Source organism: Manis javanica, chromosome 1, assembly GCF_040802235.1.
Source record: "Manis javanica isolate MJ-LG chromosome 1, MJ_LKY, whole genome shotgun sequence".
NCBI classification, from domain to species: domain Eukaryota; kingdom Metazoa; phylum Chordata; class Mammalia; order Pholidota; family Manidae; genus Manis; species Manis javanica.
In genome coordinates this window covers 27,476,830-27,494,786 of record NC_133156.1, presented here as the reverse complement: position 1 = coordinate 27,494,786, position 17,957 = coordinate 27,476,830, and the positions used below count along the sequence as shown (strand labels likewise).

The window sequence follows — 17,957 nt, the reverse complement described above, 5'->3', positions numbered from 1 at the left end:
CACCAGAGAGAAGATAAGATTCCTAACATTTTATAGTAATCAGCCAATAATCGACTCTTAAGGCCTGCAAGCAGACCTAAATGGTATGTCCCCAGGGCTTGACGGTAACCACTACCTTGGAGAAGAACAGGATCAAGAAATTCCTTGTGCTAAGTTTATCTTACAGAATATCTAGAGGACAGATGATGGATGGTGACATAATGTCTCTCACAGGAGATAGACATCAGGAGACCGCATGTCAAACCTACCATCCCCCTTCCGCCCCGCCTTTTGTCCCATTCTTGAAACCCTTGAGAGAATCCTAAGCCTCAAGGTGCACCTCCTCTCTGAGGTTGCCCGCACCCCTCTTTCTTCGAGTGTATACTATGCCTTAAATAAAGGCTTCTCACTGCTCATAAAAAAAAAATTCAGTGAAAGAATAAAGGAACAAGTATTGAATGAGGAGCTAGGATTAAAACCGCAGTAACTCTCACCAAGCGCTTACTCTATGCCAAACGCTGGGCGAATGTCTTGTCGTGCAGTGTCTTACTTAATTCTCACAATAACCCCTCTGTAGGATTGCCAGATTTAGCAAGCAAAAGCACAGGAAGTCTAGTTAAATTTGAGTTTCAGATAAACAATGAGCCATATTTTAGTATAAATGTCTGAAATATATTTATACCAAAAAATGGCTCTTTTACCTGAAAGTTAAATTTAGTTGGGTGACCTGTATGTTATCTGGCTACCACTACCCTCTAAGCAAGTATGAATGTCCCTCTTTTACAGAAGAGGACACTGAGGTTTAGAGAGGTTAAGTAACTTGTTTCAGGTCATGAAGCTAATAAATGGTGGACCCACAAATGAAAGACAATAGTACTGTTTTTTCAACTTCTGAAATAAAAAGGGTCATGTGAGTCAACAAATGCATTATATCGTTTTGGGGACAACTCACCCGCTCTGCCACTATTTTACACATTTCAAGCTTTCTGGTACCACTTTCGTAATTTTTGACATACCCAATCTTCAAACTACGTAATACACTTATATAAAAATGTCACCTTACTTTTTAAAAATAAGGTTTCAAGTGTAATTCATATACAGTAAAATTTACCCTTTAGTTGTAGTTAGGACTTTTTACATACATTCACCACAAATACAGAATACTTCCATCATCCCAAAATTTCCCTTATCCCTAGGTCAATCCACTTCTCCCCACAGTCAGTCTGTAGCAACCACTGATCTGTGTTCTGTCCATAGTTTTGCCTTATGGAATTCTATATAGCATTTTGGGTCTGACTTGTTTTCTAAGCATATTGTATTTGAGATTCAAACATATTGTTACATGTATCAGTAAGTCGCTCCCTTTTATTGCTGAGATTCCATTTGTATGGATGTACCAGAGTGTTAAAAAAAATCCATTTGCCAACTGATGGACATTTGAGTTGTTTCAGATATTGGTGAATATAAAGTCATACGCATTCACATGCAGGTTGTGTGGACATACGTTTTTATTTGTGAATACCGAGGACTGGGATTACTTGATCATATGGTAAGCATATATTATATTCTTGTATGAGAAAGAGCTTGGGTTTATGAGCTTCCTGAATTAGCAATTTGCCATCTTTCATTATATTTTGAAAATCTTAGATCTATCATCTCTCTATATATTCTGCCCAGTTTCTCTCCATCTGGAACTCCAATTACATAGACCATTTGATATTGTACTAGATCCTGAATACTCTCACGTTTTCACTCTTTTCGGGGGGGATTTCATTTTGGATAATTTCTATTCACCCATCTGATAATGTCTTCAGCTATGACAAGTCCTGGGGAGGTACAGTGCTATGGATTAAAATTGAGAGAGAGAGAGAGAGAGTATTCCAGGTAGGGAAAACACCAGAACAAGAAAGTCATGGCAAGAAAGGTATTTGGCTTATGACAAAGAGACATGTATTTTAAAAAAAGATAAAAGATCAACAGCTATATAAATAAGGAAAAGGATATTAAACAAATATTGGATACTACTATTTGCCATACTCTGTTCTAGGCTCTGTAGATACAGCAATTTAAAAAAAGACAAAAAATGTCTGCACTGTGGAGTTTGAGTCAGAAAATAAACAGAGTATATAGTATATTGGATGTTGTTTAGTGCTTTGAAAAAAAGCAAAAGGGGACAGGCAATGTGTGTAGGGGAGGGCACTTCACATCATTATATAAGGTGGTAGGGTGGTCAGGGAGTGTCACTCAAGAACTATTTGAGCAAAGGTCTGTGACAAGAGTGTGAGTTACCCAGGTATCTGGGAGAAGAGCTTTCCGCAGAGGCAACAGCCAGGGCAAAGGCTGAGAGGCTGCCTGCCTTGGTGATTCAGGAAGAGCAGACTCCTGTGCTGGGGTGGATTTAGCACAGGGAAGGAGATGAATTCAAGGGGTTGGAGGTGGGGGTGGGTTTCAGGTCATGTAGGACTTCATAAACTATTTTAAGGGCTCTGTATTTGTTGCACTCTTTTAAGCAAAGAAACATAAGGGTTACATGGCGTAATCACTGGCTGCTGTACTGAAAACTGGCTAAAGGGTTGGAATAGGCACTAGGGTGGTTTCAAGACCAGTTTGGATGCCACTGTACAATAAACCAGAGGTCTATATAGATGGTGATATGGCCAGTATAGTAATGTTGGAGAGGGTGTAACATGGTCAGTCTGAAGACAAAGCTGACAGGATTTGCTGACTTACTGGATGGGGCATGTAAGAGAAGTCAAGGGTGACATCACAGTTTTTGTTGCAAAGGGTACAGCTGCCATTTAGTGAGGCATGAATGCAGGAGAGGCAGATGTGGTGAGAGAATATCCAGACTGTGGTTTTAAACTTTCAGACTCTATTCTAGACTTGGTATGTAAATTTGGGAGATGGCCTGAAAACTGGATGAGATCACTAAGAGCAGAGAGAAGAATAGTGAATGAACCCTGGTACACTCTAAGGTTGGGGAGGTTCAGGAAACAACTAGCAAAAAATACAGGAGAAAAGTTGCCAGTAAGTTAGAAGGAAAACCAGAAGCATTATATTCTGGAAACCAAGTGAAGGAAGTCTTTTGAGAAGGGAGAGATCAACCGTTAGATGCTACTGAAAGATTTAAGTGGATAAGGACTGAGAACCAACCATGTATTTAATGATGTGGATTGTTGGTGACCTTGACAAGAGCAATTTTAGTGATATGGTGGGGTAGCAGCCTAAGTGGAATGGGTTCTGGTGAGAAACGGGAGGAGAGGAACTAGAAGGTTTAGTTAGGAGTTTTGTTGGACAGGGTGTAAAGAAATGAAGGGTTAGCTGAGGAGGGGTGTGAGCTCAGTTTAAGATGGGAGGAATCCTAACATGCTGATGGAAATGATGCAGAAGACAGGGGGTAAGATGTGCTGATGTTCTTGAATAGGTAAGAGAATGGGATTACTGCATTAAGTGGTGGGGTTGGCTTTAGACAGGTTATTATAAACAATTCATCTACAGTAATGGGGGAGAGTTACATTAACTGAGTACAGATGAAGGTGGATGAATGGCTCACTTGTCAAATCTGGGCCATTTTGTGTATTTGAAAGGGTATCTTTGGGAGCAACGACTCAGGAGTAAGGCTGGTAGAGACCTAACAACTTAACATTTATGTAATGGATCTGAAAATGTTTATAAGGAACTCAAGTAACATCTACCTATACAGAGGAACTTGAACAAAAACAAGTTGGGACCGCACAGGTCCACTTATATGCAAATCTTTTTCAATAGATATATTGGAAAAATCTGGGGGTTATTTGCAATAATTTGAAAAAATATTTTCTCTAGCTTATTATAAAAATACAGTACGTATAATAAATGTAACATGCAAAATACATGTTAATCAACTGTTTGTTACTGGTGAGGCTTCCAGTCAGCAGTACCCTATTAGTATTAAGTTTGGGGGGACTCAAGTTATATATGTGGACTTTCAACTGCTTAGGGGATCAGCACCCTAACTCCCGAGTTGTTCAAGGGTCAACTGTATAATGTAAACTGATTTGATACGAGGTTTTCTCTCAGTTCATTTAAAGCAATGGAAGGGAGCATGCCCCACTGTCTCTCACATCTCTTGACTACCCATCTTCTGACTCTGAGCCACACCATTCCAATTAGTCTTCATGGACCAAAGAAAAGACACACTCAAGCTTTGTCTGCTTTATTTCACTACTGTTAAGGTAAGCTATAAGGCAAAACAGGAACTTGTCATTCATAAAGATCCAAGAGTATCTCTCATTCCCAAAAGGGATGTTTCTTCAGAAATATACGTGACGTTTACTTAGTTGATTATGCCTGTAAGCACTTACAACAAAAGAAAACTTTGGTGAGCTAATCAAATCACAAATCCAAATTAACTTAGCATTAAGTTTCCAAAATTATAGTTTCTAGTGCTAATGACTTCTAATTCTCTGCAGCAGTACACAATGACTATGCATTAAAAAATCATTGCACCTGATCTAATATTAAACAGCAACAAAATTATGAATTCACCAGCTACAGGTGTTAAACAATTTCTGCTAACACACAGAATACCTGTTGGCACTGCATACATCTGAGGAAACATTTAAACCAATGGCTCTGTTATTTTGTAAATTAATTTTTGCTACTGAAGGAAAATAAAATCTAAGATCATCAGTGTTTTTGTGTTTCTGTGTCACATGGGGGTGATGAGGCCCGTTATTTCAACATTATTACTTTTAGGAACAAATACCAGCTACATGCCATAAATGCACGACATGCAAATGTGTAAACATAGAAAGCTATCCTCTACTTTGATGCCCATTTCACAGTAGGCTCTAGCAGGTAGTGAAATAAAAATGTGACACTCTGTGGGGTCACAAAAAATTAACCTATTTGTATGGCCTGCAGATTCGTCACTGTACAACCCGCTGCCCCAACTCCTAAAAGGCTAATAAGCCTTATTTGTTACTGTCATATTAGAGATGTATTTTTTTCTTACATTGTAGCATATACTTACTCTGTAGAATATTGTTTCATAAAATTGGCTTAACCTCAGAGTACAATTTAGTGTCTTTTAAAGAGGGAGCTGATAAATTAGTATGTCCTGTCTGTACAGTACTATATATCTTAACTTCTTTTTAAACTAAACGCTTGAACCTAAAAACAAAACCAAGGTAAACAAATTTCTCTTTTCCCCAAATGTCTATTGGCCACTTGCTAACAATACACTTACAGAAAATGTGGTGCAGCTGGTGGTTTACTGTGTTGTCTTGTTTTAGAAAACATCACAGAAATTAAGGTTAGCAACCCAACTGCAGGATCCAACTGCAGACAGCATGTGTGCTGTTAGGCAATGTGCTGGGCTACTTGCCAAACTATTTCATAGTTTACAATCAAAGTGGTCCTATTTGACACAGCATATGAGAAAAGTCTTAAAGTCAGGAAGGAAGAAGTGTTCTTTATATTAACATCCAGTTTTGGATTCAAGAGATAAGTTGTTGTTTTCACCTTTAGATCAATGGAGATAACATTAGTTCAGATCATGCTAATAATCTAACCTTTAAAATGTTTTCTGCATTCCAAAGTGAACTTGTCCACCAAGTTTTCTTTGGGCTCCTTCCAGGTCTCAAATACTCAGAACAATTTATTGAACTAAAGAGAGCAGAGGAGAAGGGGTTGGGACTAAGATACATAAGGACTGCCTCCCTCTGGCAGCATTAATCCCTGGGTATTGTGTTAACATTTAAAATGAATGCAGTTTGCTACCCCCTTGACATGGTATATAAAATTGCTTGGTTCTCAAATTCTTCTTAAAAGAAAAAGTTTCAAATTCAATTGAAAAAAGTGTTAAGAGCAACTGGTGAATAAGTATCCTGTAGTCACTTAGAAGAAGGCAAATGAGGGTGCTGGAAGAATTTCACAGGTTTTTCCAATCATCTCAAAACTAAAGACAATGTGATAATTCTATTTTTCTGTCAAATAGAAATCTACGGTAAGATGGGAGCCATAATGGAAAGTGAAGGCATATGTTTAAACTGCTAAGTTTTGCCTAATGGAATGCAGAAAGCAGTTGGTATATTGAGACCAATGCTAGATCATTAATAGTAGGTCCACCTTTCAGTTATCACTTTAAGTTTCATCTGATCCTTTGTGAGATCAGATGGCGAGATACAGTATGGTCAGAGTTTCTCAGGTGGTAAATCTAATGCCACTCCAAGAAACATCCATCCCTTTTTTTGGGATGGAAGTATGCTTTTATTCAATGTACAGGATTCAGTGAGGGAGACACAGATTTACTGGTGTTAACAGAAGTGACAGCAAGAGGAACAGCAATTAACCTGTGTTATGAATGCCTTGCCAATGTCCTCAACCTCCTAGGAACAGAATTCAGTAGTATATGGGTACATCGTTACAAACAAGGCCTAATGAAGCAGCAACTTCCACATTTTATTCCTGGTTTGTGGTGATACTCTCCTTTGGGAACTACCCACCAGTGGAACCTTTTAAGGAAGAAGCGGGCCCAAGCTGAGTTCCACATGCTGGGTGAGCCAGATGACTTCTGTGCCCTGGTCACTTTCTTCAATGGGGCGGATAGGGGCTGCCAGGTTTTTTAAATCATGCTTCATCTTAAAACACACGGTCACTTCACCCTCCTCACGTTGTGGGGTCACTTTGATGAAAATACCCACTTTGTTGGCTTTTCTGAAGGCTATAATGCTATGGGAGAAACAGGCACAGTATTAGCCAGAAGTCAGGTCACAAGTCAGCCAACCCACTAAGAGTTACAGTCATGTTATGGTCCCAACGGAAATATGGCAAGTTATGATCACCATCCCATTTATCAGCAATGGAGAATTCTTCCAGCAAAACGTTAATCTCATTTTTTGAATATTATAAAAGTCAAATGTAGTCATAAAAAATTCATATGGGAAAAAGTTTAAAAATCTTTTTATTTTTCCCTTCAGCACACAGAGAAAAATTATAAACACTTAGTTCTTTACCTATCAGATATTCTTCTAAGACCTTAATACTTTTCTGCTTTGTAAACCAACCCAAAAGGGACATGCTATTCTGTAACTTGCTTTTTATCACTCTATCACAAACACCTTTCCATATTGGTATATATGAATTTTCTATATTCTGCTTAATGGTTGCACAGTACTGTTATATATTTACCATAATGGATATACAGTGAAGTTGTTGCCAGTTTCCCTCTGGTATAAACAGTGGTGCTGGGACTCTATTTTGCAGAGGGAACTTTTGATCATGCTGTTAAAAACTTTAAATATTCCTTGTGCCAGCGTATTAAGCTACTGCTTTCGAGCTGCAAGCTCACCTTCTGTATCTTGCTTTATGACACAGGATTCTGCTAACCACATTTCTACTTTGTAGGCTGGCTCCCCCTCAGGTTCCTCTAAAGGAGACCAGAAGCCCAAAGGAGGAAGGGACTTGCTTCTCCCTGGGAGCTTCTAGTTTGTATATGGTTCCGGTGGGCCTCACTCTAGCAACACTGCTTCGTCCAGGCAGTGACAGTGTCTAGCTGTAGCCTCCTAGCCCTGGCACAACCAGATTCACCATTGTGCCCACTACAGAGTGGGCTCCTGAGGAGATCCTCCCTGAGATGCCAGCCCCGGTCAGCAGTGTCCCCGCCTACGACTTCCCGGAGGTCTGAGTTTCAGCTCCATAGGGCTTTTCCTTCAAACTTCTAAATTTTAATAATTCAATCTACTTCCCTTTGTTGTTCAGCCCTAGGGGTGTTAGCTGCTTCGTAAAATTGCCATCTCTGGGATACTTCAGTTTTTTTAATCTTTAACCTTTGAAATTACCCAGTTAACAAGTCTTAATGTTACATTCTCTGTTCAATTAACTGATATGACTTCTGTTTTTAGAATGAATCCTGACTGATGTATTCTTTATCCAGGAAAAAGTTTTTTTTTTTTTACTTCTCAGTTATTAGTTATGAGAGTAAAATCTATTAATTAATGGGGAAAGTGGACAAATCCAGTAATGAAACTACAGGGAGAGGATACTGTATCCTGCCCATAATTACTAAAAATCATATACTTGGAAATTTTTATTAACAGAGGAAAATATACTTAAGTGAAAACCAAAGGTAAAAAAACTGTTTACAGAATGATCCCAATGATGGAAGAAATATATGGAAGGACAAGCACCAATAATGCTAAGGGTGCTCATCTGGTAGTAGGATTGTATTTTCTTCTTCATGGTTTTATATATATTTCCCAAATTTCTATAGTAATTAATTTTACAAACAGGAAGGGGAAATTATCTTTAAAAGTCAAGGTAAGCAAATTAGGCCTCTATCTATAAGTGGGCCTTCTGTATCAGCAAACTATGGTGCTAGGGGCACAAAATGATCACTCACTCAGGGTCATCCTGAAAGTCCTGGGGTTCTGCCAACTCATCATATTCTGCGGCAGCATCCTTCCCGGCTAAAATGAGCTCTTTGGGAGGCACTACCACCTGAAAAGCAACACAGAGAGGCCTGCCTCAGGAGGCACCAGTGCACTGTAGGACATTCATTCAACAGAACACAGGATAATATTACAGTGACCTAGACAGAAGTAAGCCTGCAGAAGTAAGCTGCGAGTTTTAAGAAACATAGCATCATTTCACTCATACAAAGTTTAAAAACATATTGTCTAGGAATACAGACATTATAGTATAAGTAAAAGTATAAGAACAAAGAACAGTTATGCATTCTTCAGACTAATCCTTATGTTGTAACCAGGACTTGACCTTCCTGTTTCAGAAGTTAACAAATGTCAAACCACATTTCTAATTATTAGGGACACAAATGTGGCTGGGGAGGTATATATATAAAAATAGCAAATCCACAAGCTGGGTGTACTCATCAGGCACTTATTTCTGTCTGTCCTCTATGGAACAGCTTATGTTTTATTAAAAAGAGGAGCAAGAAAAGATAAGTGTCATCTCTCTTTGGAACTTATTAATAAGTTAAATCATTAAAAAGCAGAAGTTACAAAGAAATAGGGGATAAAGAAATTCTCTACTAATATTATTTGAATAAAAGTTAATTAAAGATATAGGCAACCTTTTTTATCAATTTTTGTTAGGAGTATCATGCTTAATTATGAGTCAGTAATAGTGGGTCTATAGAGAAAAGTTCTTAATCTAAAATTTCAAGTATTGAATGAATCACCAAGTAGCAAAATGCAGAAAGGCCAATTTCATTCATTCAACATTTATTGAAAGTCAAAATTATCTATATTAATATTTAGTTAGTGCTATGTATACTGTACATAAGCAGGGGACATCTACAAAAGGCACACCAGCTTTTAAAAGGAGATGCTATTTCCTATGAGTCTTGAAGAATGACTACGCGTTAGACTGAAGGAGAGTTGTGAGCATGTAAGTCAGAGTAATGAAGATTGAAAGGAGGCATTCTAGGACAAATGAACAGCCTATCCCATTCTCCAGCATTGTAGTTCATAACCCATTGCATGTGCTGGAATTCACAACCATGAATATGTGTAATTCAGAGAATGCTAAATTTGGGGATGGGGGAAGATTATCCTGGCAGAAAAGATAATGGTGAGGCCATTAAGGAGCTCTTGTGCTATGCCAAGAAATTTGGACTTCACCCCAAAGTCAGAGGGATCCCAAAGGCTGGCATGCCATGATCAAAGTTAGATTTCTGAAAGATCACACTGGTGGCAAGACAGAAGATGGGCTGGAGTAGAAGTGGGGGTGGACTGAAAACAGCGAGGTCAGTCAGGAAGTTACTGCCACAGTCCAGGGAAGAAGTGATGAGGACAGTAGCAGTGTATCTGTGGATAAAGCAAAAAACCTAGGAGGTGGAATCAAGAGAACCTGATGACTGGGGGTAGAAATGAGTCAGTGCCACTTCAGGAAAAGTCAGGGTCATTCAGGAGGAGGCAGAATGTTCCCACCTTAGCGGTGCTGTAGATATTATCGGGGTCTCCTTCCTCACACTCCAATAGTATCACACGGGTGAGGCTCTCCACCGGGTTTGTGAGAGTCAGGAGGACCTGGCTCTCCTGCAGGACAGGAAAAGCATCTCTGAGATACACCTCACTACTGCCACCTACACCCCATTTTCTGGTTGCTCTACCAAGTATTTTACAAAATCACAACCCCCAACATTACTCTTGAGCAGAAACGCCCACCTATACCTCTGTATCATCACATTCTCATGTGCTCACTGATTCCTAATCTATTATTCATATATTAGGCTGTATGTTCTCTGGAGTTGCTATTTTACAGAGGAAATGGAACAGATCTCACAGAAAAAGCTGGTTACAAGATCTAAAGTTCTGAGGAAAGTACATTATCTTAAAGTTTACAATTCTTGCTTCACCCAATATTCCACTTGACTGAAAAGAAAGCCCTCATAAATAAAATATGGGAGCTACAGGCTAGACAGATGTATTAACAGAAAAAACGGCTCATCAACACTGTAAGAGGCTTTGAAGATTTCTTGAACCTTAACTTGCCCTTCTTGGCACTCTCGACATTAGCAAAAAAATCTTTTTTAATAAACAGGGACTATATAAGTGCCTTCATGAGCAGCGTGAGTGGAAAAAGAACAAAAGCTACACCAGAATTTTCTACAATATTCTTGTAGGGGGGAGGTGGTGACAGGAGGGGGCACAGATAAGGACCTCAAAGAACAGTAGGGCTGGGTAAAGAAGAAATCTAGTTGATTCCTGGTACCGAATACATATGCACACATGAGATGGTGGAGAAGTCTCCTGGCTAGAGAAGAGCTAAAGATGCCTGGGGGGTCTAACATCTTCGCCTTACTTTTCTCCACCCACGATTTCCTCTCTAAATAATGTGCACACTACTCTTCCTAAATGTATCTCAAGGACGCTGTTGTCAAAGAATCCCAACTTAAAGAAATTTAATATCTCAATCTCTTTATTATTCCAAACTTTCTCCTCTCCTCTTCCTTGCTCATAGCATCTCACACCAAATACACACAACCACCCAGAGACACATTAATGCATACACATCTTTGATCAATCCTTTCCATTCCTGTTAATAAGTGAAGTACTAACCTTCATGTAGCGAAGGTTGGGAATTGACATGATTCTCACTTCTGGGACATAATTGCTACACATATGAATAAAAGAATGCATTAGTGTTCACTGGAGTCTCTTAAAATTCTTAGTGTTTTTTTAGCTAGTACAGCAAAGATTTCTTCCTGTTACTTAAACGTGTCAGAGAAAAAGAATTTTAAATCATTTCTGCAACTCTAAAAGGCAACTGGTTATAAGATCCAGACTGATTTAATAATACATTGTAGGGTATAAAAACACTATCACATACTTACCCAACACACACACACATACACACACACACACACATGAAATATAGCACTTATTATGTACAGGCAATGTTTTAAGCAGTTTACAAATATTAATCCATGTAATCTTCACTGCAACTACATGAGATACATATTATCATCCCCATTATAAAGATAAAGAAGTTAGGCTTGTGGGGAGAAGTGGCCATGTGTCAAACTCAGGCAGTCTGGCTCCAGGGTTCTTGCTCTAAACCACTATTTTGTTGCCTCTCTAAATAAGAACAGAATATTGTACTCACGTGTGCTTGTTCTGAACTCAAAGCTGCCTGGGTTCAAATCACAGCTTAATATTTATATACCAAGATATTTCTTTGTAAAGACCAGGGCAAGATAGTTACCTCTTTGTGTCTTGGTTTCCTCAATTATAAAATGAGAACAATAAGAGTATCTGTATCTTGAGGTTACTGTGAAGAATACATTAAATAATTGTGCAAAAGTGCTTGAGCAAAGCACCCATAAATGTTAGTTATTGCTATATGTTAACATAAAACAGTAACTATTGCAGAAAGATAAAAGTAGTCGGGGACGTGTATCTTATAATTGAGGCAGTAAGGTATTTTAAATTCAGGCTAGATATTTTTCATGCTGGTCATCAGGATACCTGAGTAACTTAATACAAATTCGAGAGCCCCACTACCGAAGATTTGTATTTAGCAGGTCTGATGTGCAGACAGAGCATCTGTATTAAGATTTCCCCACAATTCTACTATGATGTCAGAGAAAAGCACCTTTTCTCAAAGCAAGTTTAAGAAATGGATGCTATACACATTCTGTCATCCTACCTTTCTATGTTGCGTGCAATTCCTAATTCAGAAAGGAGTTCCTACCAGACTGCACAGGTAACATTGTTGTAGTTCTCTTCCTGACTAGTACTAAATAAGAATAGTTACAAAAATAGAACATATTTTATGGTCATTTACAGCTACAAAGCATTTGCAAACATAATAGATCATCTGATCTTTTCAACGACCCTAGAAGGCAGGCAAGACTGGTATTATTCCCATTTTAGAGATGACAGAAATAAGTTTAGACAAATACAGTACGTGACAGACCCCATAAATCACTGTGGCCCTCCTAAATCACTACACAGCACTTCTCAAAACTTTTTGACTGCCAACTTCTCTTTAATTGCTGCATAATATTCTACAGCATAAAGGTATCTATTTAATCATTTCTTTGTTAATAGTTAATCAGCTTGACATTGAAACTGTTTCTAACTTGTTGCCATAAAATGTTAGAATGTATCTTCATAGATACATATATACATAGATACATAGAATGTTATAAATGTATCTTCAGACATTTTGTTTCTGCGGAGTAGGTTCCAGAGACAGTACTGCTGAGTTAGGAAGCCTATGTGAGTTTGTCCTGATGTTCCAGACCACCCTTCCAAAAGAGATGCACAAGCGTACCTATGATGTGTGCAAACAGGTTCGCCCACATTCTCAGGAGCACTAGATGCTATTTATTAGTTTAAACTTTTCCTATCAATCCTCTTTCCACATGTCTTTCCATGTGGAATTTCTGTAAGTTGCACTTTCAAATCCTTTGTTCCACCTCCATTTTAATCTTTCCAATTTGCAGGAGTTCTGCCTTCCAGGGTGGAAACTTTTATGGATAGCAAATATTCTCTCCTAATCTACTGTCTGTCTCAGGATTTTTCAAATTTTTTTTATATACAACTCAGGTTTTTTTTGCTAAGGTCGAAACTTTTTTCCTCAGCGGCTTCTGAGTTTTCTGCTTAAGAAGAACTCTCTCACCCTAAAATCAAGATAATATTTTCCTAACTTTTCAAAATATTTTTCATGTTTGATAAGTGATTTTCATACACAAAATTCCCTCCTACTGACAAGTCCTAGTGAGTTAACACTAACAATCACTATTATCCCTCTCAATGAAGTGTTATCAGTACATAGTTAAATAAAATGAGCATTGTCACAGAGATACTCTTCAATCTGCTTTACTCAATTATTTTTTAGTTTAATTTTTAAAAAAAGCATTCTAAAGGTAGGTACTTCATAATTTGTAATTAATGACGAGTGACTCTCCATCCAGTAATGAAAATACCACATTGCCCCAGACCACTGTGTCCTTGATATAAATACCTTTGATTCTGTGTCTGTACATTTATCTTAAACTTCAAGGTATGTAAACAGGAAAATAGCAAGATCATTCTGATGCAGTCTTTTTTTCTTTTTTTAGGCCAAGAGTACACATATTTCATATTGAAAGAAGCCAAAGGAACAGTAATAAAAAACAACAATTTCAAAATACTCACACAGCAACCAGTTGGATTTTGAACTTAATAGATGTTGGATTAAATTCTGGCTTGCTCAAATTATGTTCACATTTCTAAAAGGAAAAAATATGTATCAGAAGAAAACAGGAACACACTGCTGAACCACAGAACTGCTAAATTCAGAGGGATAGCCTTTATTAGAGTTTGTTTCGTTTCATTCTGCTACAAGACCACAGATGTGTTGAGAGTGTATGCTACTTATAACCAATGTTTTGGACTTCTAGATATAAGCAACCACACTATCAAATATTATTATAGCTTTGTGGTACTTAAAAACTACTGAAGATAACAAAACTGAACAGCTATATGCAAGAGAATGAAACTGGATTATCGTCTAACCCCATATACAAAAGTAAACTCAAAATGGTTTCAAAGACCTGAATATAAGTCATTTTAAAACCATAAAACACTTAGAAAAAAACATAGGTAAAAATCTCTTGAATATAAACATGAGCAACTTTTTCCTGAACGTATCTCCTCGGGCAAGGGAAACAGAATAAAAAATGAACAAATGGGACTACTAAATGCTAAAAATCATGCTAAAAACCTTCTGTACAGCAAAGGGCACCATCAGGAGAACAAAAAGGCATCCAACAGTATGGGAAAATGTATTTGTAAATGACTTATCTGACAAGGGGTTAACATCCAAAATATATAAAGAACTCATATGCCTCAACACCCAAAAAGCAAATAACCCTATTAAAAAATGGGCAGAGGATATGAACAGACAATTCTCCAAAGAAGAAATCCAGATGGCCAACAGGCACATGAAACGATGCTCCACATCGCTAATTATCAGGGAAATGCAAATTAAAACCACAATAAGATATCACCTCACACCAGTTAGGATGGCCAACATAGAAAAGAATAGGAACAGCAAATGCTGGTGAGGATGTGGAGAAAGGGGAACCCTCCTACACTGCCAGTGGGAATGTAAACTAGTTCAACCATTGTGGAAAGCAGTATGGAGGTTTCTCAAAAAACTAAAAATAGAAATACCATTTGACCCAGGAATTTCTCTCCTAGGAATTTACCCTAAGAGTGTAGGAGCCCTGTCTCAAAAAGACATATGCACCCATATGTTTATCACAGCACTATTTACAATAGCCAAGAAATGGAAGCAACCTAAGTGTCCATCAGTAGATGAATGGATAAAGAAGATATGGTACATACACACAATGGAGTGTTATTCAGCCATAACAAATCCTACAATTTTCAACAACATGGATGGAGCTATAGGGTATTATGCTCAGTGAAATAAGCCAGGTGGAGAAAGACAAGTATCAAATTATTTCACTCATCTGTGGAGTATAAGAACAAAGTAAAAACTGAAGGAACAAAACAGCAGCAGACTCACAGAACCCAAGAATGGACTAACAGTTACCAAAGGGAAAGGGACTGGGGAGGATGGGTGGGAAGGGAGGGAGAAGGGGAATAAGGGCCATTATGATTAGCACACATAATGTAGGAGGGAGGCACAGAGAAGGCAGTATATAGCACAGAGAAGACAAGTAGTGATTCTATAGCATCTTACTATGCTGATGGACAGTGACTGTAATGGGGCACATGGGGGCTTGGTAATGGGGGGAATCTAGTGACCACAATGTTGCTTATGTAATTGTATATTAATGATACCAAAATAAAATAAAGGAAAAAAATAAAATAAAAAAATGACTTAAATAATAACTAATCCATACTGAATACATACTATGAGTGCTGAACAATGTTCCTAAGTTTAAGTGGATTTAAACATCATATCAACCTTATGAGATAGGGTGGGTATTCTATTATTGTTCCAATTATACAGATGATGAAATGTACAGGAAGGGTAAGTACTCTGTGCAATTTCATAGAGCTAACAGGAATGGGAGTTAAGATTTAAACCCAAGTAGTATATGATTTTAGATTCCATGCTTATAATATAGCAACAATTATTACTCACTGTCCTGAATGGGTACTGCATATACCTGATTAAAGTATTTTTTTAACACTACAAAAAATTACAGTGTACAGAAACCCATTACCTTTCCACCTGTTCCTCTCCCCAGAGCCCACGTTTCTCATGTGTTTTCTCAGCTAGCCTATGCATGTAAAAGTATATGCACACAGGGCTCTTTTTCACAGTAACACAAAAGGGAGCATTTTACTTACTCCACTGCCCTTTATTTTTCACTTTATCTTGGAATTCCATACCAGCACACACAGAGGTACCTCAGTATCCTACTGTAATGATTTCTATAATTTATTTAACCATACCCTAAATGATGTAAATTTAGGTACAGCTACTAATGTAGCAATGAGTATTCTTGTACATGAATCATTTCCCATGTGTGTAGGTACTATAATCATTTCCCAGACACATTGATCTAATGATTATGAAATAGTATCTCACTGTACCATTTTAATGTACATTTCTCTGATTATATTATATATGTTTGAGTATCTTTTGTATTTATTGGCTATTGGGAGTTCCTCTACCATGACTTGAATGTTACTATCTACTCGGTATTTTTATACTGGGCAAGCTTTTCCCCATTGATTTGCTTAAGTTTTTAACATATTCTGGGTACTAATCCTTTGCTAATTATATACTTTCCAAATTACTTTCATCAGTCTTTCAATTTCTTTATGGGCTCTCTTTGGACTGGGGGAAAAAGTTTTACTTTTAATGTGTCAAATATATAGCTTTTTCCTTCAGAGTTTGGGCTAGTTTGTCTTACAAACACTCCCTGACCCAGAAATCATAAAGATATTATCCTATGTTCCCTCGGAAGTTTTGCCCTTCATATTTCCTCTATAAAGTTTCCAGTGTTTCTGAAATGGACTTTTATATATGATGTGAGGTAGAGACAATTTTACTTTTTTCATGTAATCATTTGGCCTAGCAAAATTTAATAGGCTATCCTTTCCCAAATAATCTGTAATATTGTATTTGGTAAATATCAAGTTTCCTTACAAGAGTCTGTTTCTACTTTCTCTATTCTGTTCCAATAGTCTACTAATCTACCGTATGCACATTTAAAAATTGTTTATATATACAATCATATCCCCTTTCTTACACAAAAAGTTGTGTACCTGCCACACACCTGCTTTCTGCATTTAAAAACAAATTCCAAGAAGGGAGAAAAGAAAAGAATCTCCAGACAGTGTATATAACAGCTCAATAAACGAGCTAAATTAGGCAGTAAGATACTAAAGAAGCCAACCTTGAACCTTTGGTAACCACGAATCTAAAGCCTGTAATGGCAATAAGTACGTATCTCTCAATAGTCACCCTTAAAAACAAATTCCATACTTGTACATTCTTTTTATAGAGATATAATATTCATTGCATGGATATACCATCATCTCTGCATATTTGTTTGTATCTCTGGAGGTTTATCTTCAGGGTAGACTCCTAGAAGTGAGGTTAGTGTGTCAAAAGGAAACTGCTTATTTACTTGTGCAGATATTACCACATTAATGGTGTATTATATAGTCAACATATTAATCTTATATAAAGTTATATTAATTTAATTCAGATATTAATATTTGCTATCACCAATCTTTTTAAAGGAATCAACTTTTGGGTTTTATTACTCTTTTGTATTTTATATTGGTTTCTTAATTCATTAATACCTACTTTTCCTTCTAGTTTCTTTAGACGTACTTTTCTGTTCTTTTTCTAACTCTTGAAATGGATGCTGAAATCACTGATCTTTTTTAACGTTTCTAATATACATGTACATATTTTTAAGCATGGCCTTCATTGCATCCTGCAAGTTTTGTGATACAGGAATCACTAACTTAATTGCACTTTGATCAAGTAATATATTCTAACAATCTCATCTTCTGAAAAATGTTGAGACTTACTTTATGATCTACTGCATAGTTAATTTTTTATAAGTGTTCTGTGTGTACCTGAAAACAATGTATATTCTGCAGATATTAGGCACAGGGTTCTACATATGACATTATATCAAATTTGCTAGTTAAATTGTTTAAGTATTTTATCCTTTTACTGATTTTCATCTGTTTGTTCTCTCAGTTACTGAGAGAAGTATGTCAAACTTCCCAAAACTGATTTGTCTATTAATTTTCTTTATATATTTTGAGTCCATGTAATTTAGAACAATTTTAGAAGCAATTTTATGTTATATCCTCTTTGTGAACTGTACATTTTTTCCTTTATGAATTATTCCTCCATTAAAAAATTTAGTGTTTCTCATCTATCTTTACTTTCAACCTTTCTGAATTCTCATGTTTGTGTTTCTTATAATCAGCATATAGATGGGTAGTTGCATTTTGTTCTTAGTCTGACAATTTCTG

General features: G+C 37.1%; 1 protein-coding gene across 2 annotated transcripts in view; it reads right to left on the bottom strand.

Moving 5' to 3' along the window:
- Positions 1-4,158: 4,158 nt before the first annotated feature.
- The window catches only part of DCTN4 (dynactin subunit 4), a 34,460-nt gene continuing 20,661 nt past the window's right edge, over positions 4,159-17,957 (bottom strand). For both annotated transcript variants that reach the window (XM_017677473.2, XM_017677475.2), the window contains 5 exons: positions 13,629-13,702; positions 11,043-11,097; positions 9,912-10,019; positions 8,363-8,460; positions 4,159-6,693 (listed from right to left, as the gene is read on the bottom strand). In XM_017677473.2, coding sequence (XP_017532962.1) covers positions 6,480-6,693; positions 8,363-8,460; positions 9,912-10,019; positions 11,043-11,097; positions 13,629-13,702 — 549 coding nt within the window. In that variant the 3' untranslated portion in view covers positions 4,159-6,479. The remainder of the gene's footprint in view (positions 6,694-8,362; positions 8,461-9,911; positions 10,020-11,042; positions 11,098-13,628; positions 13,703-17,957) is intronic.